The sequence below is a fragment of the Catharus ustulatus genome, chromosome 1 (genome assembly GCF_009819885.2).
Source record: "Catharus ustulatus isolate bCatUst1 chromosome 1, bCatUst1.pri.v2, whole genome shotgun sequence".
In the NCBI taxonomy this organism is placed as follows: Eukaryota; Metazoa; Chordata; class Aves; order Passeriformes; family Turdidae; genus Catharus; species Catharus ustulatus.
Genome location: NC_046221.1, coordinates 271,343 through 287,126, shown reverse-complemented (window position 1 = coordinate 287,126; position 15,784 = coordinate 271,343). Strand labels below are relative to the sequence as shown.

The window sequence follows — 15,784 nt, the reverse complement described above, 5'->3', positions numbered from 1 at the left end:
GTGCCGGGACCCTCCGGCCCGCCCGGTGTCCCCCGCCCCACAGCGCCCGCCCCTCTCCCGGGTATACTCCGACATCCACCGGCACCAGGCCCCCCCCGCGGAATTCCCTCCTCCCCATCCGGCCCGGCCCAGCCGTACATGGCGCTGGCGGCCGCTCGGTCCCGCCGCCACCGCCGCCACTCAGCGCCGCCGGGACACGGACACGGCCCGGGAACGCAGCCCCGCCGCCATCTTCCGCGGCCCCGCCCCACGCGCGGCACTTCCGGGGCGGTGCCGGCGCGCGAGTGAGCGCGGCGCCTCCGCCAATGAGCGAGAGCTCCGTGCGGAGCGGGGCGGTGCCGGCGGCGCAGGCGCACTGCGGCCCTGCGGAGCGCGTGGCGGGAGGCGCCAGGCCCCGCCCCCAGGAGCCCCCCCCTCCGGAGCCCCGCCCCCCGGTGTCCCGGTCACCCTCCCCGACCCACGGCGCAGCACAGCCGGGACGCCACGGCCAGTCACAGTCCTTCCGCTTTAATCGGAACGGCGCTGGGGGGTGCGACCCCCAACACAGCTTCGGAACCCCCGGGACAGTGGGGAGTGCGGCCACCCCCAGCACCGGGACCTCAGGAGCACATCCCGCCGGCACCAGGACCCTCGGCATCCCTGGGCTCGTGTCCTTCCCCGTGCACCAGGAGCAGCCAAACTGCATTCCCAGGAGGAGCAGCTCCGCGGGCACGGACATCCCCCCGAGCAGGACCGCACCTGAGGAGCTCCGCAGGCAGAGTGCCTGGGGGATGCTCCGTGCAGGGACGGGGGCACTGGGACCCCCCCGAGGTAGCTGAGCCACCACTCCCGCAACAGCCCCTGTGTGCAGACAGGGTGTGGGTGGGCGCCTGCTGGAGGCTCCTGGGCCTGTGGGGGACACAGCCCAGGGCCCAGCCCCCCACTTGAGGTGCAGTGGGCAGCCCCCACATGTCCCCGATATGTCGATTGGGCTGAACGCAGAGCCCTGTGTCCCAGGTGGGTTGGGCAGGCTCTGAGTGTCCCAGGCGTGGCTCTAGGTCCCCGTGTGCCAGGCGCTGGTCTAGGCCGCGCTATCTGCGGTACATGGCGAAGGCCACGAAGGTGACGAGCAAGGTGAGGCCAGCCAGGCAGGTGGTGGCGGTGGCGGTGAAGACGTGACGGTGCTGCAGCTGCAGGTACCAGAGCAGGGCCAGCAACAGCACGAAGAGAGGCAGTGCCAGGCTGCCCACGCCCAGCGCGGCGGGTGCGGGGCTGCGGGGACCGGGGGTGCTGGGGGCTGCGGGGGCCGCGCTGGGCGGGGACAGGTGGCAGTGCAGGACGCTCAGGTGGCCCAGGTGCAGCCCTGCCAGGCTCTGCGAATCGTCACGCAGCAGCTGCCCCTGGTAGATCAACCGCACCTGCTGCTCCTGCCCGGGGAAGTAGGTCCTGGAGGAGACAGGGACAGGGTCACACGCTGACAGGACAGGACAGGCCCCTCTGTCCCACCTCCCGTGACTGTGCCCACCCGTGCAGCTGAGCCTGCGTGTCCCCATCAGCCACCCCCAGCGCCACTTGCCAGGTCAGCTCCTTCATCCACATCCCATCAGTGTGCCCACCCTGCCCCCCGCACCCTGCCCTGCACACTGGACCCCACATTCTTGTGCCTGACCCAGCTGTCACCTGCCAGCACAGTCCCCTCTGTTCACCCCCTCCTTGCTCACCCATCATCACCCTCCCGCCCTGCCCTGCCCACACACCCCAGCGTGCTGTGCCCATCCCATCAGTGACCTCGGTGTCACCTGCCAGCCTGGGCTGTCGCTCGGCCTCAGCAGGGACAGGCACGGCTCCCCGGGCAGAGCCACCCGCCCAGGACACCGCTGTCCCCTGCCAGGTGCTGCGGGGAGGGGAGGGACGCCCGGCGGGGTCTGGGGACCGCACAGCCGGGACAAGTCGCCCCTGCCCGCACCCCCTCACCTCTTGAGCGCACCGACGGTGTCCCCGGGGCGCACCCGCGCCAGGCGCTCCGTGTCGTTCAGGAACTTGAGCCGCAGCACCAGCGTGGGCTCGGCGGGGCCCTCGGCCGTGGCCGCGGGAGGGTTCCGGTGCCGCAGCCCCACCGCCTCATCGGAGGCCGCCGCTTCCTCGGCCGGGGCCGGGGCTGGGCTCGGAGCTTTGCGCTCGGCAGGGGCCGTGCTCGGGGCCGCCTCAGTCGGCGGCGCCGCGGGCTCGGGGGCGCGCGTGGAGGCCCAGGCGAGCCCCAGCACGGCGGCCGCCAGCAGCAGCGCGAACAGCACCGTCACCTCATCGCCGACGCCCTCGATAAGCGCCATGGCGGCGGCAGGACCGGAGGGCGCACCGGGAGAGGGTACGGGGCGGGCGCGGCCTCAGCCCGCGGGGCCGCGGGGAACCGGGGCCGGGGCCACGGCCGCACCGGACCGGGCTCGGGCCGCCATCGCGCCGCTTCCGGCCGGGCGCGGGGGGCGATGGGACATGTAGTCCTGGCCGAAAGAGCCATGGCGGGGGTGTGGTCTCCGCGCGGAGCACGCCGGGAGTTGTAGTCCCGGCCCGGCGCCAGGCGCTCCCGGTGTGATCCCGGTTCCTTCCAGTCGCTGCTCCTGTGATCCCAGCCCGCCCTGGACACTCCCGACACTACTCCAGTAACTGGCAGTATGTTCCAGTGTGCTCACAGTGTCACCCCAGCACGGGCCCAGCTGCTCCCAGTACGATCCCAGCTGCTGCCGGTATGGTTTCAGTTGCTCCTAGTGTAATCCCCAGTACGAACCCAGTTAACCCCAGTATGATGCCATTTGTCCCCAGTGTAGTTCCAGTTGCTACCAGTCACCCCCAGTATGGCTCCAGTCACTCCCAGATTCTCTAGATACTCCCGGGTTTTAATTCCTGTGGATGTGTCACTGGGGACATGGGCAGTGGTGGCCACGGCCACACTGAGGGCGGGTGGGCTTGGGCGTCTCTCAGAGTTTTCTACCCTGAGTGATTCTGGAGCTGTGAATTCCCAGGAATGCCCAAAGCCACCTGCAGGCTCTGATTAAAATCTTTTATATTAGGTGAAAATTTCTTAATTTTAGGTGAAAAGATCTTAATTTTAGGCTAGAAATGGTTCATTTTTGCAAAAAAAAAAAATCTTAATTTTAAGTGAAAAGTCTTAGTTTTGTGTAAAAAATTCTTACTTTTGGGTGAAGAGGTCCAACCACAGCAACATGCATGGGGAGATGGCAACAAACTGACTCCCATAAAGGACAATTTTGGGTGGAAGGGAAATTCTGGGCAACAATGTCCCCTGTCCCCAAGGCGTTCCCTCCGTGGGTCCCTCTCTGGTGTGGCACTGACATTTCCTGGGATAAGATCAGGAGGATTTTATTCTCCATGTTATTTTTCCTGGGAAAAAAATCAGGATGAAACCAGGAGGCATCAGCATGTGAGGCAGCCCCTTCCTGCTGAGGTATCTCAGGGGTTGGGGTTGGGGCCTCCCAGGAAGGAATTAATGATTTCTGTTCTGGGATTCTGTGTGGGATCTGCCTCTGGGTGGGAAGGAAGGGCTGCAGGTGAGGGATCCCCACTCCAAGTAAGGCAGAACCTGCCTCCAGCCTGGAGCTGCCGAGGTGCCCAGCAGCTCCCGGGGCTGTCAGAGCGAGGGATGTGACAGCAGCAGCAGATTTAAACCATGACTGATCCGTGCAGGCAGAGAACCGGGATTTATCCCTTCCCGATGTTGGGATGAGCCCGAATCCACGGCTGGAGGGGTTGTGTCTGCTCAGATTTGAGGGTTTATCCAGCGGTTCATCCCCTCCCTGATAATTCCGGTGTCTGGTTGTCACTGTGGATTTGTCTGGCTTCAGCTTGCAGAGAGTGAGACTTTTCCATCCTCCCTGCCTCGATTAAGAAGCTGTTTAATATTCCCCAGTGTCATCCAGTCACCTTCAGTTTCCCAGGAAAGCTGAGCAGATTGTGCTCCTTAAATCTGCTGCATCCGTGTTGCCCTGCCCAGGGCTGCTCTGAATCCCTTGGATTTTTCCATGTTCTCCTGAAAGGCTGGTGATCTCTGAGTGATGGCCAGTTCTGGAGGAGGGAGCCCCCTGCCCTGCCGGGGTCTGCAAGCAGCAGTGAGGGGATCCGGGGTCAGCAGGGTGGGGGCCCCTGATAGTGACACCCAAGGGTGTCCCAGTCCGGCTGGGGCTGGGGCTGGGGTGTCCAGGGAAGGGAACAGAGCTGGGAAGGGGCTGGAGCCCCAGGAGGGGCTGAGGGAGCTGGGAAGGGGCTCAGCCTGGAGAAAAGGAGGCTCAGGGGGAACTTGTGTCTCTGCACAACTCCCTGACAGGATAGGTGGGAGCTGAGCTCTGCTCTCGGGAACAAGGGACAGGACAAGTGGAAACAGCCTCAAACTGTGCCAGAGGAGGCTTAGGTTGGATATTGAGGAAAACATTTTCATGGGAAGGGCTGCCCCATTGTGTTTCTGCCAGGGTTCATGGTCCACTCCTTCTGTTTCCTCTTTACTCACCATTCCACCTTTCCTCAGTGATTGTCCCTGGTCTCTCCCCATGACTGGGCTGAGCCCCCTCCTGTCCCACAGGCCTTGCTGGAATTGTTGACCCTGAGCTCTGGTCAGGACCTGCACAGTGCCCAGTGGGGTTTAATCCACCTTGTTCCATTTTCAGCCTCTTTTCCCAAAGCCCGCATAGCCAGAGAATCCAGCTCCTCCGGGCTGTGACGAGAGAGGGGTCGCAGAGGTTTTCTGCCCCACTGGGGACACTGGGACACCACCCCAGACATGGATGTGCACCCTGTGGTGTCCCTGGTTCATGCAGAGGCAGCACTGACGGGACTCCCCCAGCCCAGAAGAGGATCCTGAGACCTCTCAACGTGCAGGTGGACACCTGGAGTGGAACATGTCACCAAAATGCATGAGGTGGTGTGAGGTGACCAGTGGCATTTGGTGGGTCACAACAAGGCACAGACAGCCATGTCCTGTGAGGTGACTGATGGCATTTGGTGGGTCACAACAAGGCACAGACAGCCGTGGTCCTGTGAGGTGACTGATGGCATTTGGTGGGTCACAACAAGGCACAGACAGCCGTGTCCTGTGAGGTGACCGATGGCGTTTGGTGGGTCACAGCAAGGCACAGACAGCCGTGTCCTGTGAGGTGACCGATGGCATTTGGTGGGTCACAACAAGGCACAGACAGCCGTGTCCTGTGAGGTGACTGATGGCGTTTGGTGGGTCACAACAAGGCACAGACAGCCGTGTCCTGTGAGGTGACCATGGTATTTGGTGGGTCACAACAAGGCACAGACAGCTGTGTCCTGTGAGGTGGCCCATGGCATTTGGTGGGTCACAACAAGGCACAGACAGCCGTGTCCTGTGAGCTGTGTCACTCTATGAGGCCAGCAGCCCTGTTGTGTCCTTGGTGCAGCGAGGGGACATGGCCTCAGGGTGGGACACTCTGCTCCTCACCCAGAGCTGCCCAGAGCCTCGTGGCAGGGACACAGAGGGGTGCTTCAGCTGCTGAGCAGTGGATTTTGGATTTGCCACTTGACAGCCGCATGGTGCGGATCTGGAGGGATTAATGCCGGTACCTCCATGCTCCAGAGCGAGATTAAAGAGCTGCAGCTATTCCGGGGAAAGCTGCTGGCTGATCCCCAGCCCAGAGAGAACAGTCCCTGTCACTGGAGGGTGACACTGAACACCTCCCTCCCCTGAACCCATGCTGCCATGCAGCAAGGAGCCCCCCATGCATTTGGGAGCAGGAACCACAACCATGTATGGTGCACAGGAGGACGGGCAGCCCGAGCCTCCCAAAGACAGATAGAGTTCCCTGTTCGTCCGAGTCTGGGAAAGAGAGCAGTGTCCCCAGCAGTGTCCCCAGCAGTGTCTCTAGCAGTGTGCCCAGCAGTGTCCCCAGCACTGTCCCCAGCACTGTCCCCAGCTCTCCCCACAGAAAGCAAGCCCCAGTTTTTATTGCAAGAGCAACCAAACCCCTCAGAGTGTCCCATAGAAGCCATAAAGCCCTGGAGAGCCCCCGGGACCCCCTCTCTGCCCATTTTGCTCGGACACTGACTGCAGCTCAGCTCTGTTCTGGGGTGCTGCTCCCCAGCCCTGTATCCTGGGTGGACATGGGCAGTCTGCTGTGGGGACCCTCCTGCTGCCCCAGACAGGCTCTGGCACTGCCCGGTGTCATGGAATGGTTTGGGTGGGAAGGGACCTGACACCCATCCGGCTCCACCCCACTGCCATGGGCACCACAGCTGCCGGGGTGGCTGGTCTGGGGTAGGAGCAGTGGCAGGAAAAGGGGAGGAAGAGGAGGAGGAAGAGGAAGTACTGGAGGAGGTGGCAGCAGCACTGGTTTGAGGCACTCATGAACTGCAGCATCAGATGGAAGTGCTGCAGATGGAGCAGAGAACGTTCACGATGAGAGTGAAATCCATCCTGAAAAGCAGTTTCCATCTTCAAGAGGCCTGTGTCTGCAGAGGGCAGCTGGTTGGCCATCCCTGAGGGAATGTTTGCTCCTGAAAGCCTCGGCTTGTCCCCACCCGCTCCTGCCTTTTCAACATATTGAACTTCTCTCCTGGGTTTTCCCACCCCTTTGCCAAGCCCCAGCTCCATCTGTTTGCTCTGGTCCCTCTGCACCTCTGCAGCACTCCAGGTTCCAGTTCTGCAGTGCTGACTGGGCTGGCAGGGCCAGGCTCCCATCTGTGCTGGGTGACACTCCATCCCAGTGTCCTGACTGAGAGGGTGACGTGGTTGAGGTAGCTGAACGTGGGCTTTTTGGATATTCAAAGGTGCTGAAATGGAGACACTTTATAAAGGTTTATGTGATAACTGACTGAGGGCAGGGGTTAGTGGGATACTGGGGAGAAATTCTTCCCTGTGAGGGTGGTGAGGCCTTGGCACAGGTTGCCCAGAGAAGCTGTGGCTGCTCTTTTCCTGGAAGAGCTCAGGGTTGGCTTGGAGGGGCTGTGGGGCAACCTGGTCTGGTAGAAGGTGTCCCTGTCTGCAGCAGGGGGTGGAACTGGATGGGCTTTAATGTCCCTTCCCACCCAAACCATCCTGGGATGATTATGATGATGATGATGATGATGATGATGGTGTCAGAAGCTGGAGAAAAAGGCCATGAGCGAGGACCAGGAGACCCAAACAAAGAAGGCTGGAGAAAGGCCATTGCACAGCCAGGCACTGTTGTGTTCGGGTGGCCCTGCACAGCCCATGTGGATGTACATAATCCCCTCGGACACTCAGGGAAGCTCCAAGCTCCTGCTGAGCAGAAATGCCACTCACAGATCTTTCAAAGACCTCCGGAAGCCCTGGGGCACATGCAGGTGGGTGAGTAGGTGAGGGGAGCATGCAGGGCGAGGGGAGCCTGGTGCTGTAACAGATACGGATTTTCTAAAGCTTTCAAAAAACCCTCATAAAAGTTGTTTTCTCATAAACCCTTTCTCGTGGCAGAGGCGGCTGGGATGCACTCAAGGAATCCCAGAATGGCACAAGAGGGAGGGGAGAGGGCAGGGAGGTGCTTCTCCCACCCACACACCCAGCACCCACTGCCGAGTCACAGAGGATTCCGGAGCCGGGAGGCATTTAGAAACTTTCCAGAGATCTCTCCTTCCCCTCCTTGCTGTCCTCTTCCTCCTCCTCCAACCCTTCCCACCATCACCCAGAGAAGGGCAGGGGGTGGGAACCAGCCCCCAGCTGCCCCCTGAGCCCCCCGGCACTGGGGCACTGCTGCCCACTATGACTCTGGTCCCAGTGGCACTGAGGGGAGAAATCCATTGCAACCTTGGTTCTCTCAGCTGCTCACCTTTCTGTTCCTTCTCCTCTCCCAAATTCCACTTTCTCATTTAATGTGCCAGGGCCCATGATCCTGTTTTTTTTTTGTTTTCCAGCCATTTGGAAGATCACAGCTAATTCCCAGTGATGCCCCAGCGAGCTCCACTGGCTCCTACGGTGCTGCCAGCCCTGTGTCCAGCTAGAGCCTTCCTGAGCCCCAGGTGACCCCATGCCAGCTGTGTTAGGGATGGGCACAACTGGAGGCATGTGATCAGTCCCTGTCCGACAGGCACCCCCCGAGATGGCTGGACTGTCACCATGGTGCTCCCAGGGCAGTTCCATCACCCAGGAACTTGTTGGGACCGGTCATGTTCCACAGCTTCATTAATGACCTTGGGGTGATTAACGACGAAATTACCTCCGAAGCGCACCCGGAGGCAGGGCTGGCACGGGGGGTTTCCAGGCTGGCACAGGGGATATCCAGGCTGGCACAGGGGTCTCCAGCCCGGGAAGGGGCCGAGTGCCCATCACCGCGGTGCCGGGCGGGCAGTGGCCGCGGCGGAGCGGGGCAGGACCGGGCACCGACAGTCCTGCGCTGCCCCTCCCGGTCCCGGCTCCCCCGCTCTCGGTGCCGCTCCCCCTGCGGATGCCAGGCCCCCCGGTCCCCCTCCCCAGCCGCGGCTCCGCTCCCCGCTCTGCCCGGCCCGCTGCCCGCGCTCCCCGCCCGCCGCGGGGCCGGTCCCGCTGACGCGGGCGGGGCGGGGCGGAGCGCTCGGAGGCGGTCGGGGGCGGCGGCGGAGCCCGGGGGACCCGCGGACGGACGCGGCTGCGGCCATGCAGCGGCTGCCCGGAGCCCCGCGCCGCTGACCGGCCCTGCCGCCGCCGCGATGAACTTCCCGGGCGGCGCCGGGCAGAGCCCCGGGCAGCAGCAGAGCCTGGCGGCGCCGGGCGGGCCGGTGCCGGTGCCCGTGCCCGGGCCCTCGGGGCCGCAGCCCGGGGGGCCGCCCCCGCCTCAGTTCGGGCTCTCCAACTCGGCCGCGATCCGCGCCGAAATCGGGCGCTTCGAGTCCGTGCACCCCAATATCTACGCGATCTACGACCTCATCGAGCGCGTGGAGGACCTGGCGCTGCAGAGCCAGATCCGCGAGCACGTCATCTCCATCGAGGGTGAGCACCGGCAACCGGGCACCGAGCGGGCCGCCGGCAGCGGGGCACCGAGCCGGCCCGCCCGCGCCGCCGCCTTTGTCCCCGCCGCCGCTGCACCTGCGCCCGCTGCCGCCCGCGGGGCCCGGCCCGGCCCGGCCCTGCCCACGGCACCGGGATCGCGCCGGGCCCTGCGGCGGCGGGGCCGGGGGCGCGGGGGAGCGGGCGCGGCCTGCGCGGGGCCGGGGCTGCGGGCACTGCGCCCCCGCCGCCGGCAGCGGGGCCCGGCACGGCGGGGCTGCGGGGGCCGGGCGGGCCGGCAGCAGGGAGCGAAGGGGACCCGCTCGCTCGCCAGCCGCCCCCGGCCCGGCCCGGCCCGGCCCGGCCCGCAGCGATGGTGGTCGCGGCCGGGCCTGCGCAGGGCCGGGGACTCCGCCCGCGGCCTCTGCCGGGAGCGGCGGGCGGGGGCGGGCGCTGGTCCGGCAGCGGGGCGGGGGGGTTTGTACTCGGCCTCGACGGGGAACGGGATCCGCCGGAGCCCGTTAACATTAGAAATGCAGGAAACTGCAGCCCGCGTCCCGGGAGCCGGCAGCGAGGGGAGGGATGGAGCGAGGAACTGCAGTGGAGCTGAGGAAATGCAATGGAGCCGAGGGGCTGCGGTGGAGCGGGGCGGAGTGGAATAGGGGACTGGGATGGAGCGGGGGCTGCAATGGAGCTGGGCACGGCCGTGGGTGGGCGCGGGCAGCCTCGGGGCTGGGATGGAGCGGGGCCCTGGGATGGAGCTGGAGGCCAGCACGGGCGGGGGGCTGCGGGGAGCCGGCAGGCTGCGGTGCGGCTGAGCGCAGGGAAGGTCGGTGGTGCGGTGCTGAGGCTCACTGGGGGCTGGCAGTCCCCCAGCTAGGACCCCTCTGCCCTCGGTGAGCCCAAAGCTCCAGTTCCTGCAGCTGGCCACAGCAGGGAAGGCGGCAGGGTCGCGGGTGCCTTTGGTCGATGTCGGGAGCCCCGGTGCAGTGCGGTGCCTGCCAGGCACTGCGTTTACCTGCCCTGGGTTTTGTTGTCCCAGCTTGGTGGCAGTGTGCTCAGCTCTGTTCCTGCTGCCTCATGGCCAGGAATGTCACCACAGGGGCACACGGGATGGTTTCGGGAGTGGTGGCCCTGCTGTAGGGGTGCTGGCCACCATGGTGATGCTGCTCCAGCTGGGGTGCTTTTCCGGAGGCCTGGATCCCACTTTGGTCCTTCTGGTTTCTGTGAAAAGAAGGAAAGGAGGGTGGACTAAAAGGTTGCCTGGGCTGGGGGAATGTAAATCATGGAATTTGTTTTATTGGCCTCATGGTGCAAGGATAAAGGACACTCAGTGGGGTTAAGACGGGGAGGATGTAAAACTGGGCTGGTGCTGGAGGGGCCTTTGTGCATCTGTGGAGGTCTCAGCCACAGAAAGCTCTTGGGTGATGGAATTCAAGAAGAAGAGGGAAGGGACTCAGGCTGGATGGAGATGGGTGAGAGCGCAAGGCTGGCACAGGCCATGGCAGTGGCTCAGTTGGGTCCCGCCCAGCTGGGGACCACAGTGGGCTGGTGGCTGAGGACTATGCTGTGCCCATTGCCACAGGGCTCCTGCAGTTCTCCTTCTCCTCGTTTGTGCCCCTGATGACAGCAGTGGTGGGAGCCCCGAGGTCACTGGTGCCACGATCTGATCTGGTGTGTGGTTCCTGCGCTGTGGGACAGAGGAGCTGCCAGCCGAGACACGGCGGGGCCGTGCCTGAGGTGCTGCAGGGTCAGCCCTGTGGGCAGAGCCATGCCGGGCACCTGTCCCTGTCCCTGTGCAGGGCCCTGGGTGCTCGGGGCGCTGGCTGTGCCCCCCCAGCGCTGGGAGCGGGAGCTGGGCACGGTGGTGGGAGGCGCGCGTCTCTTAGCAACTCCTCTGCTGCGTGGTTCCTCCTGGTGCTGGCGAAGGTGTGAACACACACACCGGCCTCAGCTGCTGCTGGGGCTCCCCATGGCACCCACCCTGTGTCACCCCAGTGAGGGCTCAGGGCTGCCCTGGCCGTGGCGTGGCTCACCTGTGGCCACGGGGCTGCAGGTCCTTGGGGCTTTGCCCGTTCAAGCCATAGCCCCATCCTGTCTCCTCTGAGCTTCCCTGTGGATTTGTAGCAGGAATCCCACAGATTTCCTTGTCTGGGCTGCATTCCCTTATACGAGGCCCTGGGATGGATCCCAATCCTGAGGAAACGTGCGCTGTGATTACACAGTTACCTGTGATCCGTTACCAGGTGTGTGTGAGTGAATTAACAGGGGCTAATTAACGGCTGGAGAGCCTTGCTGGAGATGTTATCATTCCATGGAGTGCCTTGGTCTGGAAGGGAATTTCCTTTTAAACTGCAGGTCTGGCTTGATACAGAAATGTCTGGAAGAGGGTTTTGTTTATTGATGTTGCTGATCTGAAGGTCAGAGTTGGTGACTGGAATGATGGTTCATGGTGTGAAAATCCATGATGGAATTGCCAGTGAAACCCCAAAAAGCACTGGGTCTTGCAAGACTTGCTCACATCCTCCTGCCAGATTCCTTTCCTGTAGGCAATTCCTTCATTTCTGAAGGAAGAAGTCGAAGGCAGTACTGTGCTGCAGCAGGCAGGGGGTCCAGTGCCCACCCTGCCAGGGCCAGGGCTGCCAGTGTCCCTGCAGGGGTGTCACCACAAGGGTGTCACTGCTGCAGCTGTGCCAGCGGTGGAGTCGGGGGCGTTGGCAGAGCTGTGCAGAACCGGGGGTGGGAGTGTCTGTGAGAGTGTGGCTCTGCCAGGGAGGGGAGGGGATGCTGGGGGGCTGCTGCAGCCAGAGCCCTGCCAGCCCCCAGGCTTGGGGAAGCAAACCTTTCCTGGGAAGTTTGGAGCCCAGTGGGGTGAGAGCCAGCTCATGGTCGGCGTGGTGGTGCCACTGTGGGAAAGGGAAATCTGCTCTGGTTTGGCCTCCTCCTTGAGCTGGAGCTTTATTTGGAGGTGATGGGGGCAGAGGGGCGCTGGGGCTGGGGGATATGATAGCTTGGGCTGGTTGCCAGCATCAGCTGCATCACAGGCAGGACCTGGAGTTTTTTGGTAGTTTGTAACCACCAAATTTGGACAGATTTTCAGGGGGCTTGCAAAAAGCGATTCCCTCATCCCAGGCTGCTTTCCTTGCCAAGTTGAGGAGACTGCTGCAAGCTGCTGAGTTCTATAAAAGATTTCATATCTGCATAAAGCAAAATGATACCAACCTGGGGCTGGTGCAGCCCTGCTCACAGTGAATGTGACCTCCATCGTCGTGACTCTGGGACGGGCTACAGCAGAGCCATATTAATGGAGTTTATAATTAGAGCAGTAATTGCACAGTGCTTTCTTTCCTAGAAATGAGCTTTGAGCAGTGACCAGAATGTGGGTTTGAGGAGGTGTCTCTGGTGCAGGGGGTTACCTGAGGGACATGTGGGATGGGCTGTGAGCAGCATGGGGCTGCAGGAACCAGCATGGATCCATTGGCAGGTGGGAGAGACAGCACAGCAAGATGGAATGGTGGGTCATGATGTGGGACTGAAGAGATGATTACACAGAGGTTTTCTGTCTGTGTAAAGTGAGGGAGGGAGAGGTAGAAGGGAGATAAGAAGTAGGTGAGATTCCCTCAACAGAGCTAGAGAATTTTCTTCTAACGTTTCTGGTTGTGCACATGCCTTGCAGCCCACCTAAAGCTCAGCTCTCTGGGAGAGCTTGGAGAGGATCTGAGCCATGGTGAGGGCTTGGTGTCCAGGGAGCAGGACCAGGAATCTCTCTGTACTCAGCTTTACCTGGAGCACATGTGTTTTCCCTTCATTGTCCTTCCTCACCTCTCCCACCTGCCTCAACCCATGTGGGTTCCTCTCTGCAGTTTGAGAAGCAGGGTTAGTTTGGGAAAGCTTTCCTCTACAATTTCCAGCTGTTGCTGCTCTGGCAGAGGCTTGGGATGAGGGAAGCCCTGCAGAATGTCTGTGGTGGCTGGGAGCAGCCTGGATGTCCGTGACCTCCACATCTGCTCTTCTGGGCAGGGGCTGCCCCGCTGCGGGCTCTGCATCACTCCAGGGCCTGGCTGTTGGCTGGGTGTGAGGCCAGCACGGACCATTGGGTTACTTCGTGTAAATAGCCCGTCCCAGGATTTCAGCCTTAAAAAATAAGCCCCTAGTTAAGCCCTGCTGGAGGTGCAGACCTGGGCCTCGGCCTCAGGAGCTTACTCCATCATAAACTGTCTGTAATTGCTGTGACTTTTCCAGCCGCATCTCCAACATCCTGTGTATTTTCTGCATTTCTCTCTTAGGAAGGACTGCTTTGATACTGGGCATTTTCATGTTTAAAGCTGCTTGTACCAGTCACTGAGGCCACTTTGCTGTCTTTCTTTCTGATGAGCTAAATTGGCTGAACTTCATCATTCTGTTCAGTTCCAGCACAAGTCTTCCAGCTCCATGCTCCATCCTTTCCCAATGTCTTCTGAAGCTGACTCCTGCTTCCTGTGCTGATTCACAAAGCAAACTGAGGCAGGAGCTGCCACTGCTGCAGGATCTTGTGGAGGAAGGTGAGGACCCTCCTGGCTGGAGCCTTGCAGGGCTGCCAGGCTGGGGGAGTCCCGCACTGCCAGGCTGCACGCAGGGCTCTGCTGAATCAGCCCCGAGTAAATTACACCCTTTGGGAAGGAGAGCGTTCTGCTTAGCCAGCTTTTTCCTGCTAATTCCATGACCTCTGCAGAAAACTGCCCTGTTTGTATGTGCCTGTGAGATCCCCAGAGCTGGGAAACCACAGGCCGTGGTGCTGGGGTGCCGTAGGGGGAGCTGCAAACTCCAGAGCCTCGGCACATCCCTGCTCCAGGGCCGGAGCTGCCGTCCTGGGCAGCTGAGTGGCTCCTGCTGTGTTACCCTGCATTCAGGGCAAGGTTCCTCTGGCATTGTGGTCTCCCATTTGCTGGAATTAAGTGCAAAGGTGGTTAAAAGAGCACAAAATGAGAAGTTGGGCAAATCACAGAACCAGACAATGGTTTGGGTTACAGACCATCTTTTCCATCCTGCCATGGGCAGGGACACCTTCCACTAGACCAGGTTGCCCTAAGCTCCATCAATATGGCCTTGAGCCTTCCAGGAATGGGGCAGCCACTGCTTCTCTGGGCAGCTTGAGCCAGGGCTCACCACCCTCACAAAGAAAAATGTCCTCCCAATATCCCATCTAACCAATATCTAACCCTACCTTCTTGTCTGTGGGAAGCCATTCCCCCTTGTCCTGTCACTCCAGTCCCTCATCCTAAGTCGTCTCTGGCTCTCCTGGAGCCTCTGTAGCCCTGGAAGGAGCTCTGAGGTCTCTGTGGAGCCTTCTCTTCTCCAGGTGAGCACCCCAGCCTGGCTGCAGAGCAGAGGGGCTCCTGCTCTGGGGCAGCTCCTGCTGGTCATGCTCTCTGTGTTTGGGTGGGGATGCTGTGGTCTCAGGGCTGACTCCCAGGAGAGGCTCCCAAGGGCCTGGGAAGTGGTTCCTGGGCTGCCTTGCCTCTGGCAAAGGAGCCCTGGGTCCTCCACCCCTGCCTGGCACGAGCAGCACAAGCAAAAGGATCTGCCTGGGAAGAGTCCTGGGGCAGATTCTGGTGTGACAGGAGACACTGAACCCCCAGGGGTGATGGCAAGAGCCAAAGCACAGCTGAGGGAACCTTTAGCAGGTGTGAGCAAATACACATGCTTTTACCTTGTTTGATGTTGTGGCCCAAGTCATCTGGACTCCAAGTGATCTGGAGGTGCAGTTCTCACTTTGCCAAGCTTACAGACAGAATCCAGTCTTGGGGAAGAATTAGAAAAGGCCATTACGTGATAGCCTGATGGATAGAGTTGGGAGAGATGGTGAAAGGAAGGGTGGAGGTGGTCCTGATGGAGCTGAGCAGGATGGAGTTGTAGGTGCTGTGCTGGGGGATGTGAAGGTTTCTGGTGCTCTGGGGGCAGGAACTCAGTGCTGTGGCTAAAGAGGAAAATCTGGGGATGTGAATGTACAAGGGGGAAGAACAGGATTTGGAATTGGGCTTGGGAGAGAATTGTGAGTCTCTGTGGCTGTAGTTTCAGTTCCCTTGATCCAATCCAAGCATGGTTGCTGCGGGCAGGGACAGTGCAGCTCTTCCCACTTGGCAGCTGCACCTACCCCTCCCTGTGAGCAGGAGCTACTCTGGCAGGAGCCAGGCATGTGCTGGGCTTGGTTCAGTCAGTTCTCAGCTGCTGTGGTGTGACCACGTGTGGGTGGTGAGGAGGGGGCAGCGTGGCCAGGTCTGGGGGAAGCAGAGAAGACCTGGGTGTGCTGATGTGAGCTGTGTGACAGCTGATGGCAGAGCTCCCTGTGCCCGTCTCCTGACCATGACAGCAGCACCAGCAGTGCCTGGGAGGGGCTGGCTGGTGCCCGTGCCAGGGACACGCTCTGGGTGTTTGGCCAGACGCTGGCTGGGCTCCCTGTGCTCGCTCTGGGTCTGTGATGTCAGTCCTTGGGGCTCTCTGCCTTCCCAACACAACTGCTGTGGGAAGTCCCAATGTAACTCGTTGTCCCAACATAAACTGTGGATGATACAATTTCTCCAAAGCCATCTTCCCCTGGCCCTTGGAATTTGCTGTAATAGACAAGATATCCTAGATACCAAGGCTGAGCCAGATGCCTTAGGAATTTGGTCACTCTCCTAACACTTAGGAAGATAATTGGTTAGAAATTAGGATGTTCAATTGGTCAGTTTCTGTTCTTTGTATAAACTTTTATTGGTTGTAGTTGGATCCTTCCTGAACCTATAAATATAGGTGTCTGCCCTTTGTTCTAAGAGAATCCTGCCTGACCCCCTTTCGCATGAAATAAACTTGTCAAGCGTGGCCTCCAGTCTTTCTCGGCTG

At 61.1% G+C, this 15,784-nt stretch overlaps 1 protein-coding gene across 1 annotated transcript; it reads right to left on the bottom strand.

The window, feature by feature from the left end:
• Window positions 1-491: 491 nt before the first annotated feature.
• TMUB1 (transmembrane and ubiquitin like domain containing 1) lies at window positions 492-2,377 on the bottom strand. The gene is made up of 2 exons (XM_033065842.2): window positions 1,954-2,377; window positions 492-1,425 (listed from the first exon to the last, which is right to left on the bottom strand). The coding sequence occupies exons 1-2, from the start codon at window positions 2,307-2,309 to the stop codon at window positions 1,071-1,073; spliced, it is 711 nt and encodes a 236-aa protein (XP_032921733.1). The 5' UTR covers window positions 2,310-2,377; the 3' UTR covers window positions 492-1,070.
• Window positions 2,378-15,784: the final 13,407 nt, after the last annotated feature.

Excerpts from the sequence above, each read along its gene's own strand:
- TMUB1 (XM_033065842.2), bottom strand. The coding sequence starts at position 2,309 with ATGGCGCTTATCGAGGGCGTCGGCGATGAGGTGACGGTGCTGTTCGCG. Across the intron at positions 1,426-1,953 it reads ACCGTCGGTGCGCTCAAGAG|GACCTACTTCCCCGGGCAGG; the intron begins GTGAGGGGGTGC and ends TGTCTCCTCCAG.